Below are 20,985 nucleotides of genomic sequence, written 5' to 3'. Positions count from 1 at the left end.
TATATTACATTGGACATACATATATGTTTTAAAACTTTTTAAGAACAATTCCGTAGTACATATTATTATTTGTTGCGTAACTTTAACTGTTTACTTAAGGCACGCAACGCAAGCTTTCAAAGGGAATACATATAAAATTTTTCCTTGTTTTTGCATCTTTTTCATTGGTGCTCCGCTCTCACTGGTCATAGCGTGATTATATTTGGCCTATAACCTTCCTATATAAATGCGCTAACGACAACATTCAAATACTTAATTTTTCAATTGGAACTAGGCGTTCCTGGGATAATCACGTTCAAACAAACAAACAAACCCTTTAGCTTTATATAATAGTGTAGATTAAATGATGTTGAATAATGAATAACTAAGTAATGATTATATTTAATTAAATTATTCAAAATAAGAGCAGATTTCGGTGGCTCGGAAATATCCACAGTGTGGGGTTCTGGAGTGCGGTAAATCACATAGCAAATAGATACTGAGAAGTTAAGCCAGCGGAATGGCCCCATTAAGCATTCTAGTCGTCTTAATTACTACTGGACGAAGAATTTGAACAGATTTAAAGGTATAAAGCTTAAACTATTGCAATGGGAGCTGAAAGCCTTTTTATTTTAGAAGTTAGGAATAGTTATGATCGGTACGTAAACGACGATGGTCTATCTATACTAATATATAAAGCTGAAATTTGTTCGTTGGTTTGAACGCGCCAATCTTTAGAAATACTACTAACCGATTTTGAAAAGTTTTTCACTATAGGAAACTACATTTCTCTTGAGTGCTTAACGCTATTATTTTCCCGTAGAAATATAAATCTTAGAAAATCTTTCACACAAGCGGAGCCGCAGGCAAAAACTAGTTCTATTATTGTAAAACCACAATAAACTAGTAAGTTTGTACCTACATGATATAGTAGGTACATAGTAGGTAATAATATTCATTTATGAATTTTACTTGAAATAATGATTACTAAAGATATAAAAAATAAGGAGTAAGGCTCTTCCACAGTCCACTACCTGCTCCATGTTAAAAAAAATGTTAAATCTGATACGACAGCAAATTACTTTAGGCGACGCTGTAACGTAATATATTGTTTATTTTAAAAATAATGGATTTGCCAAAGCAAGTTTTTTTGTTGATCTCTTTCATCAAGCCTTAGCTAGTGTGCATAAAAAGTTATAGCCGTGCCATCTTCCGGCCTCTTATTTATATGAAAATTGGAATGAGGAGACGATCAAGTAAAACCAGAGTTTCTTGCCTGTTCTTCTCTGGTGAGAACTGCTTTCCAAACCGTTGGTAGAGTTAACATTGACAGAAATAATGTATAACATTTAAGGGTTCAAATAAATCATTTCATTTTATTTCATTCGCGTCATATTAATCGCCGCGCCGTGATAGTCCAAAAGCAGAAGCAACCTCAATCAAAAATTTTGGCAAAGAAGCTGCATGGTAATTGATTAAATAATCGTATGACATAAGCTCAACTAGCGCACACGGTTTGTTAAACAATTACTGCAACCATTCGCCAAGCTTAGTCTGTCCCATGATGTGAAAGGAGAGAAGCCCATAGATCTATGTTCAATCCCGAGCAACTAACGTGTGTTTTTGAATGAAAACCCTGCACTGATTTTGACTCTTTGGTTGTTATTACTAAAACCTAAACTACCGAGTTACCACATGGACCAGGTTTGCTGCACCTAGTCAAATCAATGAGACGGTGAATATTAAGATATTCTAAAGCCTCAATTTAATGCATAACTTATGACGTGATACCATGAAAAATTACATTATTCCGCGGAAATCAAAATATGATGTGTCATGTTACTTTGTAGAGTTGTCGACCAGTCAAGGCCAAAAATTGTATGTACCCAAAAGATATTGTACTAGAACATGTGTTGCCACGAAACGAACCAGAATAGTTTAAAATAACAAACATGATATATCTACATAAATCAATCATCTCTTGTTTCATGATATCGGAAATAAAAATACAAATGTTTAATAAAAATAAAATTCATCAAACACTGTTTACGGCAAGTTTGCAAATAACGAGTTTAGACTAATGCAATAATTAAAAATGTTATACTTATTTCAAAACTGTTTCCTCCAGGTCCAAAGTTCGTTTGTCAAAAATGCACACGACTACATGAAAATAATGAAACTTGAAAAAATCTCACACACTATTTAAACATGTATTCGCCATTTGAATAATTTATTACAACTGCAGTTTAGATGTCTAACACCTCCAATAAGCCAGTCGCACACTAATCTTGTTATATTATCTGAACAGGGAAAGAACTCAGGAACATCCGATTCACACCTATTATATGTTTCCAATACATTAACAAAGCGAATTATAACAAAACTAAGAGTAACTTATTTACATAGCAGCCCAGGCAGTTAGGGTGTAAGAATGTTCAGTGGAAGTAGTTTTTTATCACTGTAATGATAGGCAACTACATTAGTTACTCTTATCCACAAGTGACAAAACGACGCACCCTTTCCTAATTACAAATAATATTTAAGAAAGATTACGTAAGTGCAGGCATTATTTTTGTTTACATACTTTTTAAACTCAATTCTAGTTAAAACTTACATATACCTTATCATTGCAGACAAAGTATAAACATTCCCGCTTAAAATCAAACATACCAAACTTTCCACTGATATTAAAAAACATACATATTTTACATACATAATTTTCAGACATTTACTTTGTAAATTTTAGTGCCTCGTAAATAGACATAACTAATATTACACCTATTTGTTAACTTCAAACCATGTATGAAAATCATTAATTAATGTTCTAGCGTTTATGATTTGCGTTATTTGTTAATATTCTATTAGATTTGCACATTTCTGTACTATATACACCTATAAAGTTGTAATTCCTGTACTTAGAAGTTAGGACCACATTAATATTACCAGCTCACACAATGTAATCGAAACGTAATCAACACGAAACATCCAAAATGAAAAGTGTACTCACGTTTTGTTTTTTAACACCAGCACTAAAGATTAGGCACTGAACAATCACTTTATCAGCATTATCACTCAATCCAATATATTTACATCACAAAACATCGAGAATGAATATAGTGAGGTAGTATGTGGGTGCCGTGTGCGCGTCGTCACGTTTTAAATGACAATGCGTGTATTTTTCTGTGGCGGGTCGACGGGTCGTAGGCTGCAAACAGCATCTGTCAATGAAGTAAGCCACGGTCGAGCAAAACCTCTCACTCGGGCATATTACCTACATAAATCTACCGGGAACTGATACCACCACGCGATATTTCGTTGACTTTCGGAATAATCGAGTCATGTCTAATATCGCCTTCGGAGCGAGGAAATATTCATTCCAAATATAGTCCGCTATAACCTGATATTATGGACGCTAAAGCGATTAGTAACTTGATCGTGCCATTTTATTACGTAGACAAATATGAGCGATACATTAGCCTTAATTATATCTTCAATACCTCTTTGTTTTTCGTTTAATTTATCCTAGATGGACCTGTTTGACTTATTTCTTGTTTAAATATTTATGTATTTTGTTTAAAAGAATATTATTTATTGTCTCCACTGACGCCATACTTGATTGGAATCTACTAGATTTTTTACTATTGGCCACAAAGAAGAGGAATTAGTGAGTGATGTGGATGCCTGGACTGCCAGGTCTCTAATCTTACTACACGAAATGCAACGTAAACTGTTTATTACTTCGACTTTACTTGAGGTACTAATACTAATATTTGATAATTTAGTAGTTTATTCTTAATAGAGAATTTTGTAGTTGTTATTGTTATTTGTTTTCTTTTCTTTTGTAACTTTGAGACTTCGAACTAGAGTCTGACAAATTTAATTATTTTTACTGGATCGTAAAGGGTACGCGATACAAGTTCTAAACTTAGTGCTATCCTAATTCAGTTGTAATAACCCACATAATGTAAGTGCTATGATTTTTAAGTAAATAAATAAAAAAAAAATAATATAGTCCGCTCCCCGCATTCGTACCTTAAAACATCTACAGTCAACTTCTAAAGCAGCAATACATCCTCAAAAATGTTCCTATTGCTTTGTGCACTTTACAAGACTCCGTGAGATCTAAAACTCTATTCCATTTTATTTTTTACCACATATCTCTCTATCTTTGGAACGATTGAGGTTGGCTTTCAATATACGAAATTAGCATATAATGCAATTCTGACCAAATAAAACAACATACTATTTTATTACTTACTAGCTTTTGCCCGCGGCTCCGCCCGCGTTATAAAGTTTTTCAGGCTAAAGTTTTCCGTTATAAAAGTAGTGGTTTCCCGGGAGCCTATGTTCTTCCCAGGGTCTCAAACTGACTCCATACCAAATTTCATCTTAATATGTTGGGTAGTTTTTGAGTTTAACACGTTCAGGCAGACAGATGCAGCGGGGGACTATGTTTTATAATATATTTTTTACAACTTTTTAAGAGGAACAATCCCGTCATACATCATTGTTGCATAACTTTAACCGTTTACGCAGCGCACGCAACGGAAGCTCTCAAAACTAATAAATTGTCCCCGAGCATGCAACATGTTTCATTACTGCTCCGCTCCTATTGGTCATAGCGTGATGATATATAACTTAGAGCACTCCACGAACAAAGGGCTATCCAACGCAAAAAGAATTTTTCGGTTTGGACCGGTAGTTCCTAAGATTAGCCATTACTGCTCCGCTCCTTTTGGGTATAGCGTGATGATATATAACCTATAGCACTCCACGAACAAAGGGCTATCCAACGCAAAAAGATTTTTTCAGTTTGGACCGGTAGTTCCTGAGATGAGCCATTACTGCTCCGCTCCTATTGGGTATAGCGTGATGATATATAGCCTATAGCACTCCACGAACAAAGACAAACAAATTGTTTCACTAGAATGAATCCACATTATTCCCTTTATATCCTGAGAACTGGTTTTACTGGACCGTAGTAGTGTGCAGGGGCTAGTATAATAATATGTTTTTTTGTTGTTTATTTTATTCATTTAGGTCCATCAACAGAAATTGTAATATAAAATAAACGTAATTCTACATGTATATAGAGTTACATTTGCATTGCATCTGTTATAACTGATGGACACACCATAAGTCATATACATTATAATATGATGTTAAGCGGTAAAAAAGTGAAAATAAAATTATTAAACGACACAAAAGACTAACAGAATATAATCCAACACACGTAAGAATATACTTTACGAATTCAATACAATACCTACAATATGTTGAATGGTGGTAGGTCTTTCATATGTGAGATTCCGCCTGGGTAGGTCCCACTGCCATATCTATTTCTACTGCCAAGCAGCAGTGTTTAGTCACTATTGTCTTCCGGTTTAAAAGGCATTGTAGCCAGTGTAACTACTGGACATAATAAGACTTAACATCTCATGTCTCAGGATGGCGAGCGCAGTGGAATGCGAAACAATACTTTGTAATTCAAGGTGTTGGATGGTGTTTCTGCTGTTTATGGGCGGTCGTATCGCTTACCATCAGGCGAACGGCAAGTTTGTCTCGTCATTCAAAGCAAAAAAAAAAACTTCATTCATAAATGTTTGTTTGCCAGTTTGAACTTTGCACGTAAAAACTTATAAATTGTTATTAACTACAGGTATTTTGGCTTACGTCAGTGTCTCGCGATACTAGGGTTGCCACCCAGACTAATATTCTACTTCATTTAAATCTATAATGCTGTTTACTTTGTTATTTAAAAAAAAATCTATAAAATTTACTGTTTTAATCGTTGCTGGTATAAATTACTTTCTTTATTATTAAAGCGGGCGAAAATTGTTTAACAATACACATGTAATTTCAAAAAGTCGGTGATGTGTGCCTTGGGTTTTGAACCTTGTATATTTGTTTCGGAGTCTATTCCATTACCAACTAAGCTATTGATGCTCTTATCCAATATTTAAATAAAAAAAAGTTCCAAATTTATTTTAAATTATATTAAAATTGTGTAGAGGTCTACGAATTTCTAAAGAAATGTAAAAGTTGTTAATTTGTGCAAAAAGTTTAAAAGAATACAATCATTTTAAAACTTAAAAAATATTTTTTTTTGTCCAAAAGTTGGCAACCCTACGCAAGACAGAAGCCTATTTGTTTTGTAATTGTTAGCTCTGTATTAACAAAAATTACACGACCTCAACCCCCATAAATTTACATAATATTATGATTGTTTTTGCTTCACTATGTACCTATATAATGTTGTATCGCCCCCACATTTCTTCAAATATGTCCCATGTAATAGAGGGCGACGGAAGTGTCATTCACCGTTTACAATTCCAAACGCAACCCTAATACTGACCATGAAAACCTAAAACCCTTTGGCCGACCCGGCGATCAAACCCGGGGCTAAAGCGGTAGTCACAACACGGAGATAGAACGCAATAGAATCTTTATCCCTATTATTGGACTCGCTAAAAATGGTTTTTAAGGCTCTGTAAAGTTATTAAATAATTTTGTTACACAACATATTTTCATACAATGACGTTTTACAATTAATGTTATATTAGTTTTCATACGTATTGTAGAAACGATGTGCAGAAACTTATCCCACAAGTGTTATCTAATATGAAAAAAACTTTTCCGAGATAAAAGTGCTGCTTATATTTTCCCCTGATAAAAAGTATGCAGCAGGAGTAATGTAGCTTCCTATTAGTCAAAAAGTTTCAAAAATCTAATTTGTTCTTGAGATTAGCGTGTCCAAACAAAAACTCTTCAGCTTTATATATTAACTAGCTTTTGCCCGCGGCTCCGCCCGCGTTATAAAGTTTTTCGGGCTAAAGTTTTCCGTTATAAAAGTCACGCTACATATTTTCCCGGGAGCCTATGTTCTTCCCAGGGTCTCAAACTGTCTCCATACCAAATTTTATCCTAATACGTTGGGTAGTTTTTGAGTTTAACACGTTCGGGAAGACCGATGCAGTGGGGGACTTTGTTTTATGATATATTTTTGTAGAACTTTTTTAAGAGGAACAATCCCGTCATACATTATTGTTGCATAACTTTAACCGTTTACGCAGCGCACGCAACAGAAGCTCTCAAAACTAATAAATGGTCCCCGTTTTTGCATCATGTTTCATTACTGCTCCGCTCCTATTGGTCATAGCGTGACGATATATATAGCCTATAGCATTCCAGGAACAAAGGGCTGTCCAACACAAAAAGAATTATTCAGTTCAAACTCCTAGTTTCTGAGATTAGCCATTACTGCTCTGCTCCTATTGGGTATAGCGTGATGATATATAGCCTATAGCACTCCACGAACAAAAGGCTATCCAACGCAAAAAGAATTTTTCAGTTTGGACCGGTAGTTCCTGAGATTAACCATTACTGCTCCGCTCCTATTGGGTATAGCGTGATGATATATAGCCTATAGCACTCCACAAACAAAGGGCTATCCAACGCAAAAAGATTTTTTCAGTTCGGACCGGTAGTTCCTAAGATTAGGCATTACTGCTCCGCTCCTATGGGGTATAGCGTGATGATATATAGCCTATAGCACTCCACGAACATAGGGCTATCCAACGCAAAAAGAATTTTTCAGTTTGGATCGGTAGTTCCTGAGATTAGCGCGTTCAAACAAACAAACAAACAAACAAACTCTTCAGCTTTATATAATAGTATAGATACAGGTATAGATTAAATGCTTTGACTTAAAAAAGAACATATTTTTTACCATATTATTTATGGTAATAAAGACGAATCATTGGCTATGTAATAAATAAAGTCCTAATGTACATACTTTTTATTGTCAACCGACTTAATATTATGTTCTTACACGATTCTTATTCGAAGGCAAACACTGTTTATAAATTACAGCTGGCATGGCACACGTTGACATATTGATGTAATTGGATTATTCTGCGAAGCATATGATTGCAAATGTAAGCCGATTAATTATACTCGGTGGTATTAGGTAGTAGTTGTTCGCGGTTACGCTCGTTTAAAAGATAATCCTTGGTATAAAAGTATTAATTTATATTTAAGTCCTCCCATAATGAAATTACCACTTAAACCTTTGATTCCGTGCATCACCTCCTAAAGACATTACATTAATTTGCAGCCAACACTACTTTTTTGTACTTAAATTTAAAAAAAGACCTATTTACACATTCTACCTATACTTGTGCGCTGCAATTGTATAGAACGAATCCTCAAAGCTGTTTCCTCGGGGAAGGCCCGGCCTTAATATCATCTTAAAAAACACAATGGCCTCCTAATCATTAAACTAAGAGAGCTCTAAATGATACTACGTGCCTAATTTCTGGTAATTTTAACGATTCTCCACGTTATAATACGGAAAAACTAATGTCTTTTTAATATTATTTGTTGTATTTTGATGCATCGTCTGTTGTACGCTCGCATTTTTTTTTATAATGTAATTTCTCAGTACGTGAATTAATTTGTAATTCTTAATGAGAAATAAAGTCTTTTAAACTCAAAAAATATTACTCAAAGTAGGAAATTCAATACACAAATATGAAATAATTTATGCGGATACTCGTGGATTTCTTCACCAACCATATCTACCTAACCTCCATTTCAGAAGCAAACACAAAGACCACTTGTATTGAAGCCAGCGGTAATGTGAGCTCAGAGGACTAGTTGAACATTGTGCAATAGATGGTATCTACATAAAATAAATCGACCTTCAGACTGATTGATTGTGGTCTTTCGCCTTAGATAATGACCCTCCTGGCGGTTAACTGGTTTAAATTTGACTACGAGCATACTTTCTAATTGTTTAATTATGCATGTGGGCAAGCCAAGTATATGCTGAAAATCATTGCGATTGAAATGAATTTAATTTTCAATATATTGTGTGATATTAAAGTGTTAAGGACATCATTATAACTTTATTAATTAGCGGATATATTACTAAAATCAGGGATGGATCTGCTGGAAACACTTGGGGCTAAATGTGAAAATAATAATATTTATTCTCCATACGAAATAGGTAGTACCTAATATGCTACTATTAAAATTGTTGATTCCGTGCATCTCCTTCCAAATTAAACTTCATTTTAACTTGCAATCAACATTATTAGGTAGACAATTTAACAAGATGTTGAAATTTTTCAAGAAGACCTAAAATTTATTTTTATAGAAATTACTGCTACATCTGCATATTTCCGCCCCCAACTAGTGGGCTGTAAATATATGGAACTATATACAAGGCCATTTGCTCGGAGAGTTTCCTTAATATAGACCTCGCTTAAGAGATAGAGATGCTTAAGAGATGGACGCGCTTCTAATAAAATAAGTAAGTACTTAATATTTATAAAATTTGTTAAACGAGCAAAAAGAGGAACAATAGCGATGGGTGTGTAAATTATGGAAACAGAGTAGTCGCGGGGGCCAGAAGCCCAGAACTCCACTTAAAGTCTCTATTTCCAGTGCCCGTCCGTTTTTCGAGTCCAAAAGGGCGTTGCGCCGTGGTACGTAATTATCGCTGTCAACATCTCGTCATTTTAAACATAAACTATGTGTTTTGTTTCGCAACCTTTATAGGTGGAGTTGGTTCTAAAATGATTTAACTGTCAATGGTTGCCATCAGAAATTGGCAATAATCGTAGGAGAGGGCGTAAATCTTCTCAAATATTGTAATTATAATCTCGTAACTGTTTAGTGTGGTAAATGACTTAATTTATGGTAATGTTGTGCTTAACTTTTATCGGCTTTTTAATTATAGGTTTTTACTCTGTAGTTACGCCTAAATAAAATAAATAGGCGAAAACTGACATCAAAGTGAGATAACGACCTTCAGAGAAAAATGTAAAATCCGGCTCTGACTGAACTTTATGACAAATTAATTTATAAATATTCTCTGACAAGTAATATTACATAAATCACACGGTATGATATCAAGCAAGATTGATCGCATCAGTTGTTCGAGAAAAGTGGCGGGAAACCCGGTGACAAATATTTATTTATAGACTTTCCTTAATGTAGGGTAGGTAAGTGTCATATAATTTTTAGATAACGTCCATATTGTTTTGTTAATTTGATGTATAATGATTGATTCGTATTAACTTCATTACAAAAAGTGGTATTTTGAGTACAAATACAAGTACATTGTTATGAGGAAAATCATATTAATGGTAGGTCTCTCATGTGTGAGAGTCCGCCGCGTTGGTATCACCACAATATCGATTTCTACCGCCAAACAGAAGTGCATAGTCACTGATGTGTTCCGGTTTGAAGAACATTATAGCTAGTGTAACAACTAGGCATAATAGGATTTAACACCTCATATTTCAGGATGGCGAGCGCAATGGAATACCAAACAATAATTTGTAATAATTCATGGTGTTGGATAGTGTTTCTACTGTTAATGGGCGGTCGTATCGCTTAACATCAGGCGAACGGTAAGCTAGTCTCCTCATTCAATGCAATAAAAAAAAAAATTCAGATAATGCATACCCACCCATTCATAACATAATATTCTTTACTATAAATATTATAGTGTAAGATATGCGCTGAGTGTTTTCCAATGTTACTGCAAGTAAAATGTAAGCTTACTGATCAAGCAAATGTTTTTGATGGTGTCTGAGTGTTTCATGTTTGTCTCTATTTTTAGAAGTTATTTAAATGCAGTAAGAACTGAACAGATTGACTAAATTTGGCACAGATATGCTCCAGGTTACTTAATATACCAAATAGATGAATTATCAGGCGACGCCAGGAGGAATACCTAAACAGTAAATAATAATAATAAACAAAAAATCTAGAAGTGTTTAAGACTACATACAACCGTCTAATGCACACATAGCACATAGCACAATCCTCGTGAATAGGATAATAAATTTATTATCATTTGTGATTACAGCACATCGTACAAATACTAATTACATATTTTTAAATTACCTACGTTCGTCGCGAAACTTCAAATTACTTTGGGTGTTAATAATGATGACATATTTAATATTTTTTTAATTAAAAGGTATATCTACTAATCACCATTACACACAAAAATATATATCTACTTATTACATTATTGTCAGTCCTCATCAACCACAGAATGTCTTCTGAACATAGGCCCCAATACTTAACATTTTTTTTTAATCTCAAACGTGCACTTTTGAGTTAGTAAACAATGTAATTTTATTACATTTTTTATAAAACCCACACGCAATATTACGTTTAATTTAATTTAGCGTGCGGTTAATTACCATACTATGGATTTAATTGATTTAACTTAACAATTTTTTATCGTAAAACGTACTGATTTTGAAAGCTGCAGAGGTATTAAAACATCGGGGGGTCGCCGGCGGGCAGCAGGGGGCTGTCGGCCGCTGGTGTAGGTTGTGCATGCTTAGCACATTGTGGTGACCCCCGGGATGGACGGCAGTGTGTAGTTGGCCTCATGCTGCCGTAGACGCCGAGGGCGTCCTTCGGTGCGCGGGGGCTTCTGAGCCCCCCACCCATAGGAGACGGGCCGCAAGGCGGCACCGCGCAGGGGCGGCTGCGGTCGCAGACTAGACACTTCAACGTCAGAGGAAGCCCGCAGCCGTCCCTAATGCGCCGAAGAGGGCCACCGCGGAGTTTTAGCTGGTAGGCCGTGCATAGGTTAAGTTGTATATAGGGTTAGGGACTCGGCCCGGCGGTCGCCCGAAGGTCGTCATCAAATCCGGGCGGCTCAACGCCGGGCCGTAAGGCACGGTTACCCCAGCATAACCGCTCAGTCACCCCCCACGAAGGCTGGGCGGTAGTAATAAGGGACTTTCTCCGCGAAACCAAAAAAAAAAAAAAAAAAAAAGAGGTATTAAAACAGGTAAAAAATGAAACCACCATAATTAATTAAGTATTTATTAGAAAAATACATACACTACGTTGAAATGATCATTTCTCTACAACCGTATTTTACTAATAGACTGTTACACTGACGCCAAATAATTGACTGTCATTTAATTATATTACCCTACTTACATTAACCTAACCATTGACCTAAGTACATCATAGGAATTTACTAAGAAATCTAGTACGTGTGGTCACTTACATTTCAAATAGCAGATAGCAACTTGTATGCAATAGCAATTATAATAGACAATAATAGACTAACTCTTAAGACTAATAACCGAGTGAACTAACACGCGTTTAATCTTAAAAATAAAAACATACTCGTAGATTATATTGGACCTAAAGAATACTAAACATAAGAACGATAGTGAACTTATTATTAAATCGATAAAGAGAGCTATCAATGCTAACTTATATATAAGAACACAAATCATGATATTAAAGTCATCGACAGTGATTGGATGCACGATTTCCGTTTCAGTCTTATTAGTAAAACATTGGAAGGTTTGCACGCAATTGTATTCTATATATTAAAATTATTTTGTACGATTATTGAGCTATTCTAATCAACGGATCAATACAGCTTGTAACTTAAGCAATAACCTATACCTAAATTAGGGCTGTCGCTCGACGCGTTACAACACTTCCATATAACACTCACACCAAAGTTTTGCCTCACAGAGATTCTTCTCCAGAAACGTCTTGGCGCAGCGTCGTGTTGTGTTCCACGATTTTTCACAACCGTGGACTTGTCAGGATCCCATTATCAGGGTGGTAACCCTAGTAATGCTGATATGGTATGGTTGGGGCCACAGACCTCGAAAGGCCCGTCGTTGAGGCCTAAAGTTGTGCCTCGGCGGAGTTCTGCCAGAGGTTGGACGGCAGAGTGTCGTAGTGCGAGGGGACGGTGGTGAGAGCATCGGCTGACGTACGGTTGATGGAGCAGTTCTAAAAGGAAAGTAAACAATGTATACTATGGCAATCATAGAAAAGCGCTTACACGCCATAAAATATTTTGAGATGTAATGGCATCATCAGCAGAAATTAATATCGCTAATTTAACATTCAATGTGTATGGCTGTTGAATTTAAATTATTTAATTCGATAAAACATATTTTTCAGTAACATTGTATTATATCTATAAGTTTAAAATATTTTTGAACTACGATAACCGGTAACGGGTTACCACGAACTGCATTGATGTTCAAAATGAAAGGCAAAGACATGTTGATTTAATTTACGTGGTAAGTAAACAGAAAATGCTGATTAACAGTTATGAAATCTTATTTAATATCTTCAAACTAAAGAACATTACTGAATTCTGTCACGTCATCATGATACTTGAAATTATCTTTTGATAAAAACAAAGCATGTGCCAATGTGATAATTTACGAAAAGTTGATATGTATGGCTCAAATCAACACACACACTCACGCCGTTTACCCCAAAGGGATAGGCAGAGGCGCAACTAGTGCACTCAATTTCTGCGCTGTGTTCCGTACCATGTGGGCGAGTCTATCGCCATATCGGCCAGACTCCGGACTGATACTAAGTAAATAAACCACTCACTTTCGACCCGGAGATCGAACCTGAGACCTTAGCATTGTAATCGTACCGTAATACAACTAGGCCACCGAAACAGACTCAGATGAAGGTTTGAAGTCACTTCACCTTTACTGGTGACTTCATACGCAATATTAATAAGTGCCCGGGTACTTCAAGTCTCTTGTGTAACTTTATTTACTAAACAAACATGGAACTATTGTAAGATTTCGCTTCCTACTATGTTAAAACATTATGCAAGCACAAATATTGTCATAATCTCACCTTGGGCTGTTTGCGGTGCGTGTCCACACACTCCACGGGCAGCTTGGTCATCTCCACTTTGTATTTGTAACCGTAAGACGTCAGCTTCACGATTGTGTGGAGCGGCACGTTCATGTACGGCAGCTCATCTGAAAAGGATACAACAATAAGACATCAATGATCACACAGCATAGAATGTATAATTTATTGTGTATACAATATTGCATTGTCTGTATTTGAGGTTCACAGTTAACTGTGTTTCATTCATTCATACAATGGTATAGATACTTAGAAACGCTAGCTATTGAAATTGATCTTTATTTGTATAATTTCAATATTGTCTATGGTTTTGGGTGGATATAAAATTAAAATCGTGTACCTTGGTCCTAATTTGTACCTCTATCTTTGAAGTGACATTGGAAGTAACTAACGAGCACCTAACTAATTAATATCACTTGATTTACTTTAAAAGTTTGTGAGTTGGTACCTTTAGTTTGGAGTATAAATGATATTATCAATGTTTGAGTAATACATAAATCAAGTATAATGTCCTGTAATACTTATATTAATAAAGAGTTTGCGTCATGCCTGTTCTTTTGTAGAATCTCTAATAAATTAAGAGTTGACAGCGTTATCTTATCATTTGCGATGAATTTTTTATGATTTTATCTAGTTTTTTTAAACTCATTAGTTGCTGCTAACTAAATATAAATATCAAAGCGACTTCATTTATCAAGCAGTTTTATATTGTTTTAAAAGTAAATATTTATTTAGGCACTTACTGTTTTAATGCGTGACTTTTATGTTTTAATTCTTTCCGAGAATAAAAAAGCAAATAAATTTAAAAGGCAACAAGAACATTTTGTTGGAAAGTACAAGATATTATCATTATTTTCCTGTAACTGTGATTAATCAATTATAAAAAGATATATTACTATGATAACAACATATAAATAAAATTAATTGATGTTGAATTACATTATCATTCCCAAACATATGACATCTTAGGTAATAGTAAATGCTGTAGGGTTAAATCATAGATTAACGTGATTACATGAATTGAAGTTTAGTTAGGTACTCACCAAGCTTAGCATCCAAGAAGTATCCGAGCATGCACCTCAGCACGGCCTGATGGCCCACCACGATGACATTATGCTCATCCTCCAAGGCCGACAAGACAGGCCGCAAGCGAGTCATGATGTCGATATAGGACTCTCCCCACGGGTACCGGTAGTGCAGCTTGTCTTGATCGCGCCACGCGAACTCCTGAGGGAACCGTTCCTGCATCTCCTCGTAGGTTAGACCTTCGCAGATGCCCTGGGGATAAAAATGGTTTTTAGAGGCTAATCTTTATTCGGTTTTTATTGATAGTTGTATTTTCTTTTCACTTTTATACAACTGAATTTTTGGATCTGTTGTAACTTGTAGTCCTTATAGCTAAATCTCCGTGTTTACGGGCTACTAAATATAACAATTCAACAGTGGCGAAAGGTGAAATTTTCTGACAGGGAACCCGACACAACATGTAGGTACTAATATGCATGAATGCGGTCTACAAACCGTTCTAATGATAATTAGTTCTACATAAACGGAAGCCCACAAGAATCGGGTTATATGGACCCTTGCTTAACAGTCGAATGTGTTCGCTAGCTTTGACAGTTTCCATAAACGACACTCAAGCAAAATATTGCACGTATTTATTACTTTATAAATCTTTCACCGCAGATAATTTGAACAATTAACAAGTTCACGTGAAAACTTGTTAATAGTTTGTGAAAGGTAATTTCACTTGAATAAACAATTTATGTTGGACGTCTGCAACACGGTGTACTTTTTTACTTAACCGACTCGAAATAAGGTTGTTTTTGGCCCGAACAATCATCACCTTATTACTACTCGATCATATATCGCCTTAGTAACATTGGCAAATAGTTATCAATTAATAAAGTAATGAACATAACACTTCGTTTAGTACAACACACTACTTTATCGATGTTTATAATTAACATTGTATTCGACATTGTCGGAACGATATCGAACAATGCCAAACATTAAATATTTCAACGAATTTATAAGTTCAATGTCAGAATGTGACTCATGATGGAAACAATGAAAATATTGATTACATTGAATGATTTTGTCAATGAAACTTATACTGAAGAACGGTTGTAGAAAAATTTACACGTCAAAAGATGGATCGTCAAAAGACAGAAATTAGTTTTAGGTGAGGACAGAAATTAGTGGGTAGGTATCATAAAATCATTTCTATAGGTACAAATTATAAGGACAAATTATCAGTACAAACTTCTACAGAGTGTTTTTCAGTACAAACTTTTTCGAGTGTTGCCATTTCGTTCTGCGACGTTATTCACCAACTTCGAATAAAATTGAAATAATTTGGAGAAGTTTAGAAGTGGGTGGACGTAAACTATCTATCCGTTTATTATCTTTGATTCGCGGAATTTTTATTTTAAATTCGTATTTCAGTTGTGTTTCCTAGAAACCTATTAAATGAGAGAAAGCATTTCTCCGTAATAACATAATTTCGTACGTCTCATAAACTTTAAAAATGTTACAACGCAAGTAGGTTCTTTAAATTAGAATTATTTTGTACCTTTCTATTACAATTATGTATATGCATATTATTTAATGTCCTCCAGTGACGAAGCTACTACCGTATCAGCCGTTTAAGTGATATTTAGACGGTCCCCAAGCTTCAGGGGCCTCCGGAGCCCTACCTGCGTTAAACTAAGCGGCCGCCAAAAAGTTCGCACTGCTTGAACGTCTCCAACAAATTTTGCTATAGGACCTTCATGTGACAAGCTACGGCTGTACTGTACTGTTAATGTCACAAAATTTGTATTATTAGCTAAGTCATCAAACAATATAATATAAGCCGTATATCATATTGACAGATCAAATGAACTCAATTACGCGATAATTAGGTGATCGTATCTGATTCTTTTTGTTAATCAGAAATAAAGGAAATCGGCTTAAATTTAGTTGTTATGAGGAGACAATTTCGAAACGATCAATAGCTATAGTCAAGACTTTTTTGTAGAGGCACGTGGCGGCACCCAGTACCCCCAAAGGAAACTTCGAAAATATCGAAAAAAATGCCATTATAAAGTACAAAAAGGATTCTAGACCAACAATTTTCGAGAATTAGCGTGCCCCCAATAAAGAAGTGACAAAAAAGGCCTGTGTATAGGTAATATTTTATAGTATGATAAGATAGAAATTGATTGTTAGTGATAAAATTCCCAATGCATAAGTATAATGAAAGAGTATTCTATGAAACAGTTTTGGTATACATTTTTTAGTATCTTTATTAAAATTAAATTAAAGTTCCAGCTCTAAGTCGTATTCGTTCTAGAAAATTCTTGTCGACCATCTGCTTCATGGCATTGTAAAACGAATTAATTATAGATCATAAATAATAATTGTTTTTAGGAATTTTATATCTGACAACAAGTCCGCTTTTAGATTACCATCAATTCATTATCTTTATACAGGATTTTACCTACTTTAATCGGTCATTACGATATGTCCATTAAAATTAGTGTTTTGTTCTTACGATACTTTCAACTACTACTTTCATATACCGTCGTTGTATTTTAAACTTATAGAAATCAACTGATACTACTGCTATAAACTCAAGTTTTTAGGCAAATACTTACAGCATCCAACTCATTCAGCGCCCTCACAGCTCGTTTGGGAGCTCTGATGTCAGCAGCGGTTTGCTTGGTGCGCCGCAGTTCAGAAGTCCACACCGTGTACGGCTCCCGCGCCGGCAGCGAGTTGAAATGATCAGCTAATGCTCGGGCGTATAGCTGTCCACGGGGAGACAGGGCCGCGTCGCCTCCGATACGGCCCAGTACGTTGTACTCACTCTCTCCATGCTAGAAAGAAAGAGACAGCTTGATATAAAATATACCGAAGACTGAAGTCGTGTACTGGTTGTGTAGAATATTTGAATTTGTAAAGATCATTTAAATTGTATCCTCAATAATTTTCTCTAAAAATAAATGATTAACATCAATGCGCTCGTGAATTGAGCATTTTATCTTTTCTTCATACTCAAAATAGTAATGATTCAGAGCCTGCCGAAATAGAAGTAGACGCGAAAATAACAATGTAATTGCATGTTCTATTACAATGTGTTTAGCTTGAATCGTAATTCGTGTACTCGTGGCTCGTACCATTGTTTTCCGCTATGCACCGATCAATAAATTAGTAAGTCACATAGATTTCAAATTTTCCGCTAGTAAACAAACTAATGAAGCTGATTTCGGAGATGTTACTATAAAACGCGACAACGCATTTGGCACAAGTAGTCATGTGTAATAATGTTTATGAAATAAGGTATTTGAAGCTCGCTTTAGTTGCCTCACACTAAGTACCCCTATCTATAGAATTGTATACATAACATAGTATCGCAAGTTCAATCAATACTTGATAAAATGTGGGGAAAACAACATGACTTCACACTTTATTGACAGTGTGATAAACGGACTGAGATAGATTGATGGATTTATTCCAATGATTTATTCATTTTAAAAGTAAACATTTTTAATTCAGTGGTGGTCAATTACGAAGATCAAAGCAAGCAAGACCGATTCATAAAAGATAGTTTCATATAAATCAGTTTCAAAACAAACTTGTTATGAGAACGGAAAGGAACGAACGGCTTCTGAACGAAACTTTGCACAAGATTCATTGAAACTGATTGGAGCGAAGTGCATTTGAATAACAAATATAAATTTTCCTACTTAATGTCGCGATATAAACTATCAATACAGATACGCGTAACACTGCGGAGTTGCTGTAAATAGTTCTGTTTGTTGATCTTCAGAACACACCACGTGAGAATCGTATGCTTCCGTTAGAAATCAACACGTCGTAATATGTTTTTGTAAGATTATCTGGATTATGACGCTTGACCATGTACACTGACCTCTCATTATACGTCTAGAAATTAGAAACAATCTAGTCACTTTTCGTATGAATCGCTACGTTTAATTAATAACTCATTAGGAAATCTGGAATGTAAACAAAATCACAACCAATTGGACGCGTGTGAGATAACAACATTGTAACTTACCCGAGTGAAATACAACGTCTGCGGGAGGCACCGCATCCCGGACAAGTAGCCGAGGATCCCGGACTCCTTCTGTCCAGCGACTTTATGAGCCGTCACAGTTTCTCCCATGTTCTCGACGCGCACGAAACTTATAGTCTCTAGTCCAGCGTCGATTGGCTCGTACTGCCTCATGTAGTGTTCCAACTTCTTCCTCAAATCGTCTACCGCTTCCTCTTCGCTCATGTTCTTGTAATCAGCGGAGTAGTGCAGGATCTCGATAATGTTCCGTTCCAACAACTCCTGATCCTCGCACACGCACTCGATGAAGAGAATCCTGAAGCCCATGTCGTTCAAGCAGTAGTCGCTCAGCTCTCGCCTCTGTTCGCGAGTTATGTTGGTGCCATCGAATATCTGAAATAAATCTCTATATTTCAACACGATCATGTAACTTTAGATTATAGGTCATCAATTAATTATTATTTACAAATTATTATTGTAAACAGGATGTTGATGTTTGTTCAAGATTCGTATTTATAGGAATTTATGTATCAGACTATTTTAAGTATGTATTTAGTCTAGCTAATAAAGTAATTATCTAATATATTTTGATATTGTAGGAGATGTAAACGTTGTAATTATCACATTACTAAGAATTCAGAAGCACTTATATTTAACTAAACAAGATAAAACAAAGATTATTCGGGGACGATATTTTATAAAAGCCGTAAACTCCTTAAAGGAGTTTACGGCTTTTATAAATATCGTTACAGGTCATTCACACTGGCAATTATTTATAAAAAAAAGTAAGTAAATATTTATTTCAAGGCTGACTCATGTATGGACCATCAACATTCTACACATACCAATAAAAATTTAAATACGACCAATTTGTATTTTGTATATTTAGATGTAGATTTTTAACAACTTAGAAAAATAACAGCAGATTGAAAAGAGAAAACAGCAAATACTGGTGGAAGGTCCCTCATATCATCATATGTGTGAGTCCGCCTGGTTAGATACAAATGCAATGTCTATACCACCAAGCAGCAGTGTGTAGTCACTTTTGTGTTCTGGTTTGAAGGACATTGTAGCCGGTGTAACTACTGGACATAATGAGACTTAGCATCACATGTCTCAGGATGGCGAGCGCAGTGGAATACCAAACAATACTTTATAATTCAAGGTGTTAGATGGTGTTTCTACTGCTTATGGGCGGTCGTACCGCTTACCTCTCGTCATTCAATAAAAAAAAATAACATACCGCAACGCTGTTTCCGTCTTTGAGCCACAGCATAGCATCTTGCACGGCCTCGCGGGCGCTCTGCCGTCTGATAGCAGAGCCCTGCTGGTTGTCCGCGCGGAAGATATCATGACTGCCGTACAATGCCATGTGCCGGCGACGGTACTCGCTGCAGTCGAACACTAGAAGGAAAAGATTCCTATTATAGAAATGCAGTAACTCCATATTATGCTTAAAAAAAGCACTTGTTAGTTGAGAGGAGGGAACAAAAATTTGTTTAGCATGGTTAATATTTTTCGTGAAAACCCCTGTAATGATTAGCACTTTAATAAATACATTAACGACACTGACATAATTCCTCGTACTAATGTACTATATACACTGGTATAATACTAAACTTGCAAATCATCGACGGTGTGTTTGCATTAAGCTTAGAGAATGAATAAACCGAATGCCTAAATATGAGCATCTTAAATACATCAAAAATGAAAATGATTTATACTAAAAGGCCTCAAATTGTTGCATTGCAAGATCGCTCCACTTTTTATTTATCTTATCGGTCACAAAATTTGTGATACGCCGACGTTTGTATAAATAATTGCCTTCCACTAAGATAAACAAAGCTTTTTATATCATCGAAATCGCCGAGTGCCTTCTCTATTTCTGTATGATATACAATCTTAAGTTTATCATTTTCTTTCAAATTAAGTAATCAAATAACAAGTTTACAGTCACTAGATAATTTACTACTGTTATTGCAAAATGTTGTGCCGTTTATTTCAATTAGAGGCTTTTATAAATGCCCTTACAAAGTGACTGGTGAATATTACGTATCTACATTATTATCGTTTGAGTTTATCAACTGTTTTAATTCATTACAACGTGATATTTGACAAACATAAACAAGGAACGATCAGTGACACGGTCAATGGAATCAAAGTTTATTTCATGCCTTCGTACGAGTTAATTAACTTCGATTATGTAAGAAAGGCTGCCTACATTACTATCTTATCTGTAAGATGTA

The 20,985-nt window shown here is 35.5% G+C and overlaps 2 protein-coding genes across 7 annotated transcripts in view; both read right to left on the bottom strand.

Annotated features, from left to right (window-relative positions):
• The window catches only part of LOC115446682 (NAD kinase), a 47,826-nt gene extending 44,652 nt beyond the window's left edge, over positions 1-3,174 (bottom strand). For all 3 annotated transcript variants that reach the window (XR_005112155.1, XM_037437078.1, XM_030173448.2), the window contains exon 1: positions 2,987-3,174. The gene's annotated coding sequence lies outside the window, so the exon portion shown is untranslated. The remainder of the gene's footprint in view (positions 1-2,986) is intronic.
• Positions 3,175-11,827: 8,653 nt separating this feature from the next.
• LOC115446685 (6-phosphofructo-2-kinase/fructose-2,6-bisphosphatase) overlaps positions 11,828-20,985 on the bottom strand; it is a 29,620-nt gene continuing 20,462 nt past the window's right edge. For all 4 annotated transcript variants that reach the window (XM_030173454.2, XM_030173455.2, XM_030173456.1 and 1 more), the window contains 6 exons: positions 19,983-20,143; positions 18,743-19,132; positions 17,319-17,540; positions 14,721-14,955; positions 13,660-13,787; positions 11,828-12,780 (listed from right to left, as the gene is read on the bottom strand). In XM_030173454.2, coding sequence (XP_030029314.1) covers positions 12,673-12,780; positions 13,660-13,787; positions 14,721-14,955; positions 17,319-17,540; positions 18,743-19,132; positions 19,983-20,143 — 1,244 coding nt within the window. In that variant the 3' untranslated portion in view covers positions 11,828-12,672. The remainder of the gene's footprint in view (positions 12,781-13,659; positions 13,788-14,720; positions 14,956-17,318; positions 17,541-18,742; positions 19,133-19,982; positions 20,144-20,985) is intronic.

The sequence above is a fragment of the Manduca sexta genome, chromosome 10, assembly GCF_014839805.1.
Source record: "Manduca sexta isolate Smith_Timp_Sample1 chromosome 10, JHU_Msex_v1.0, whole genome shotgun sequence".
Classification (NCBI taxonomy): Eukaryota; Metazoa; Arthropoda; class Insecta; order Lepidoptera; family Sphingidae; genus Manduca; species Manduca sexta.
The sequence above is the reverse complement of the archived record's forward strand: the minus strand, read 5'-3'. Positions and strand labels throughout refer to the sequence as shown.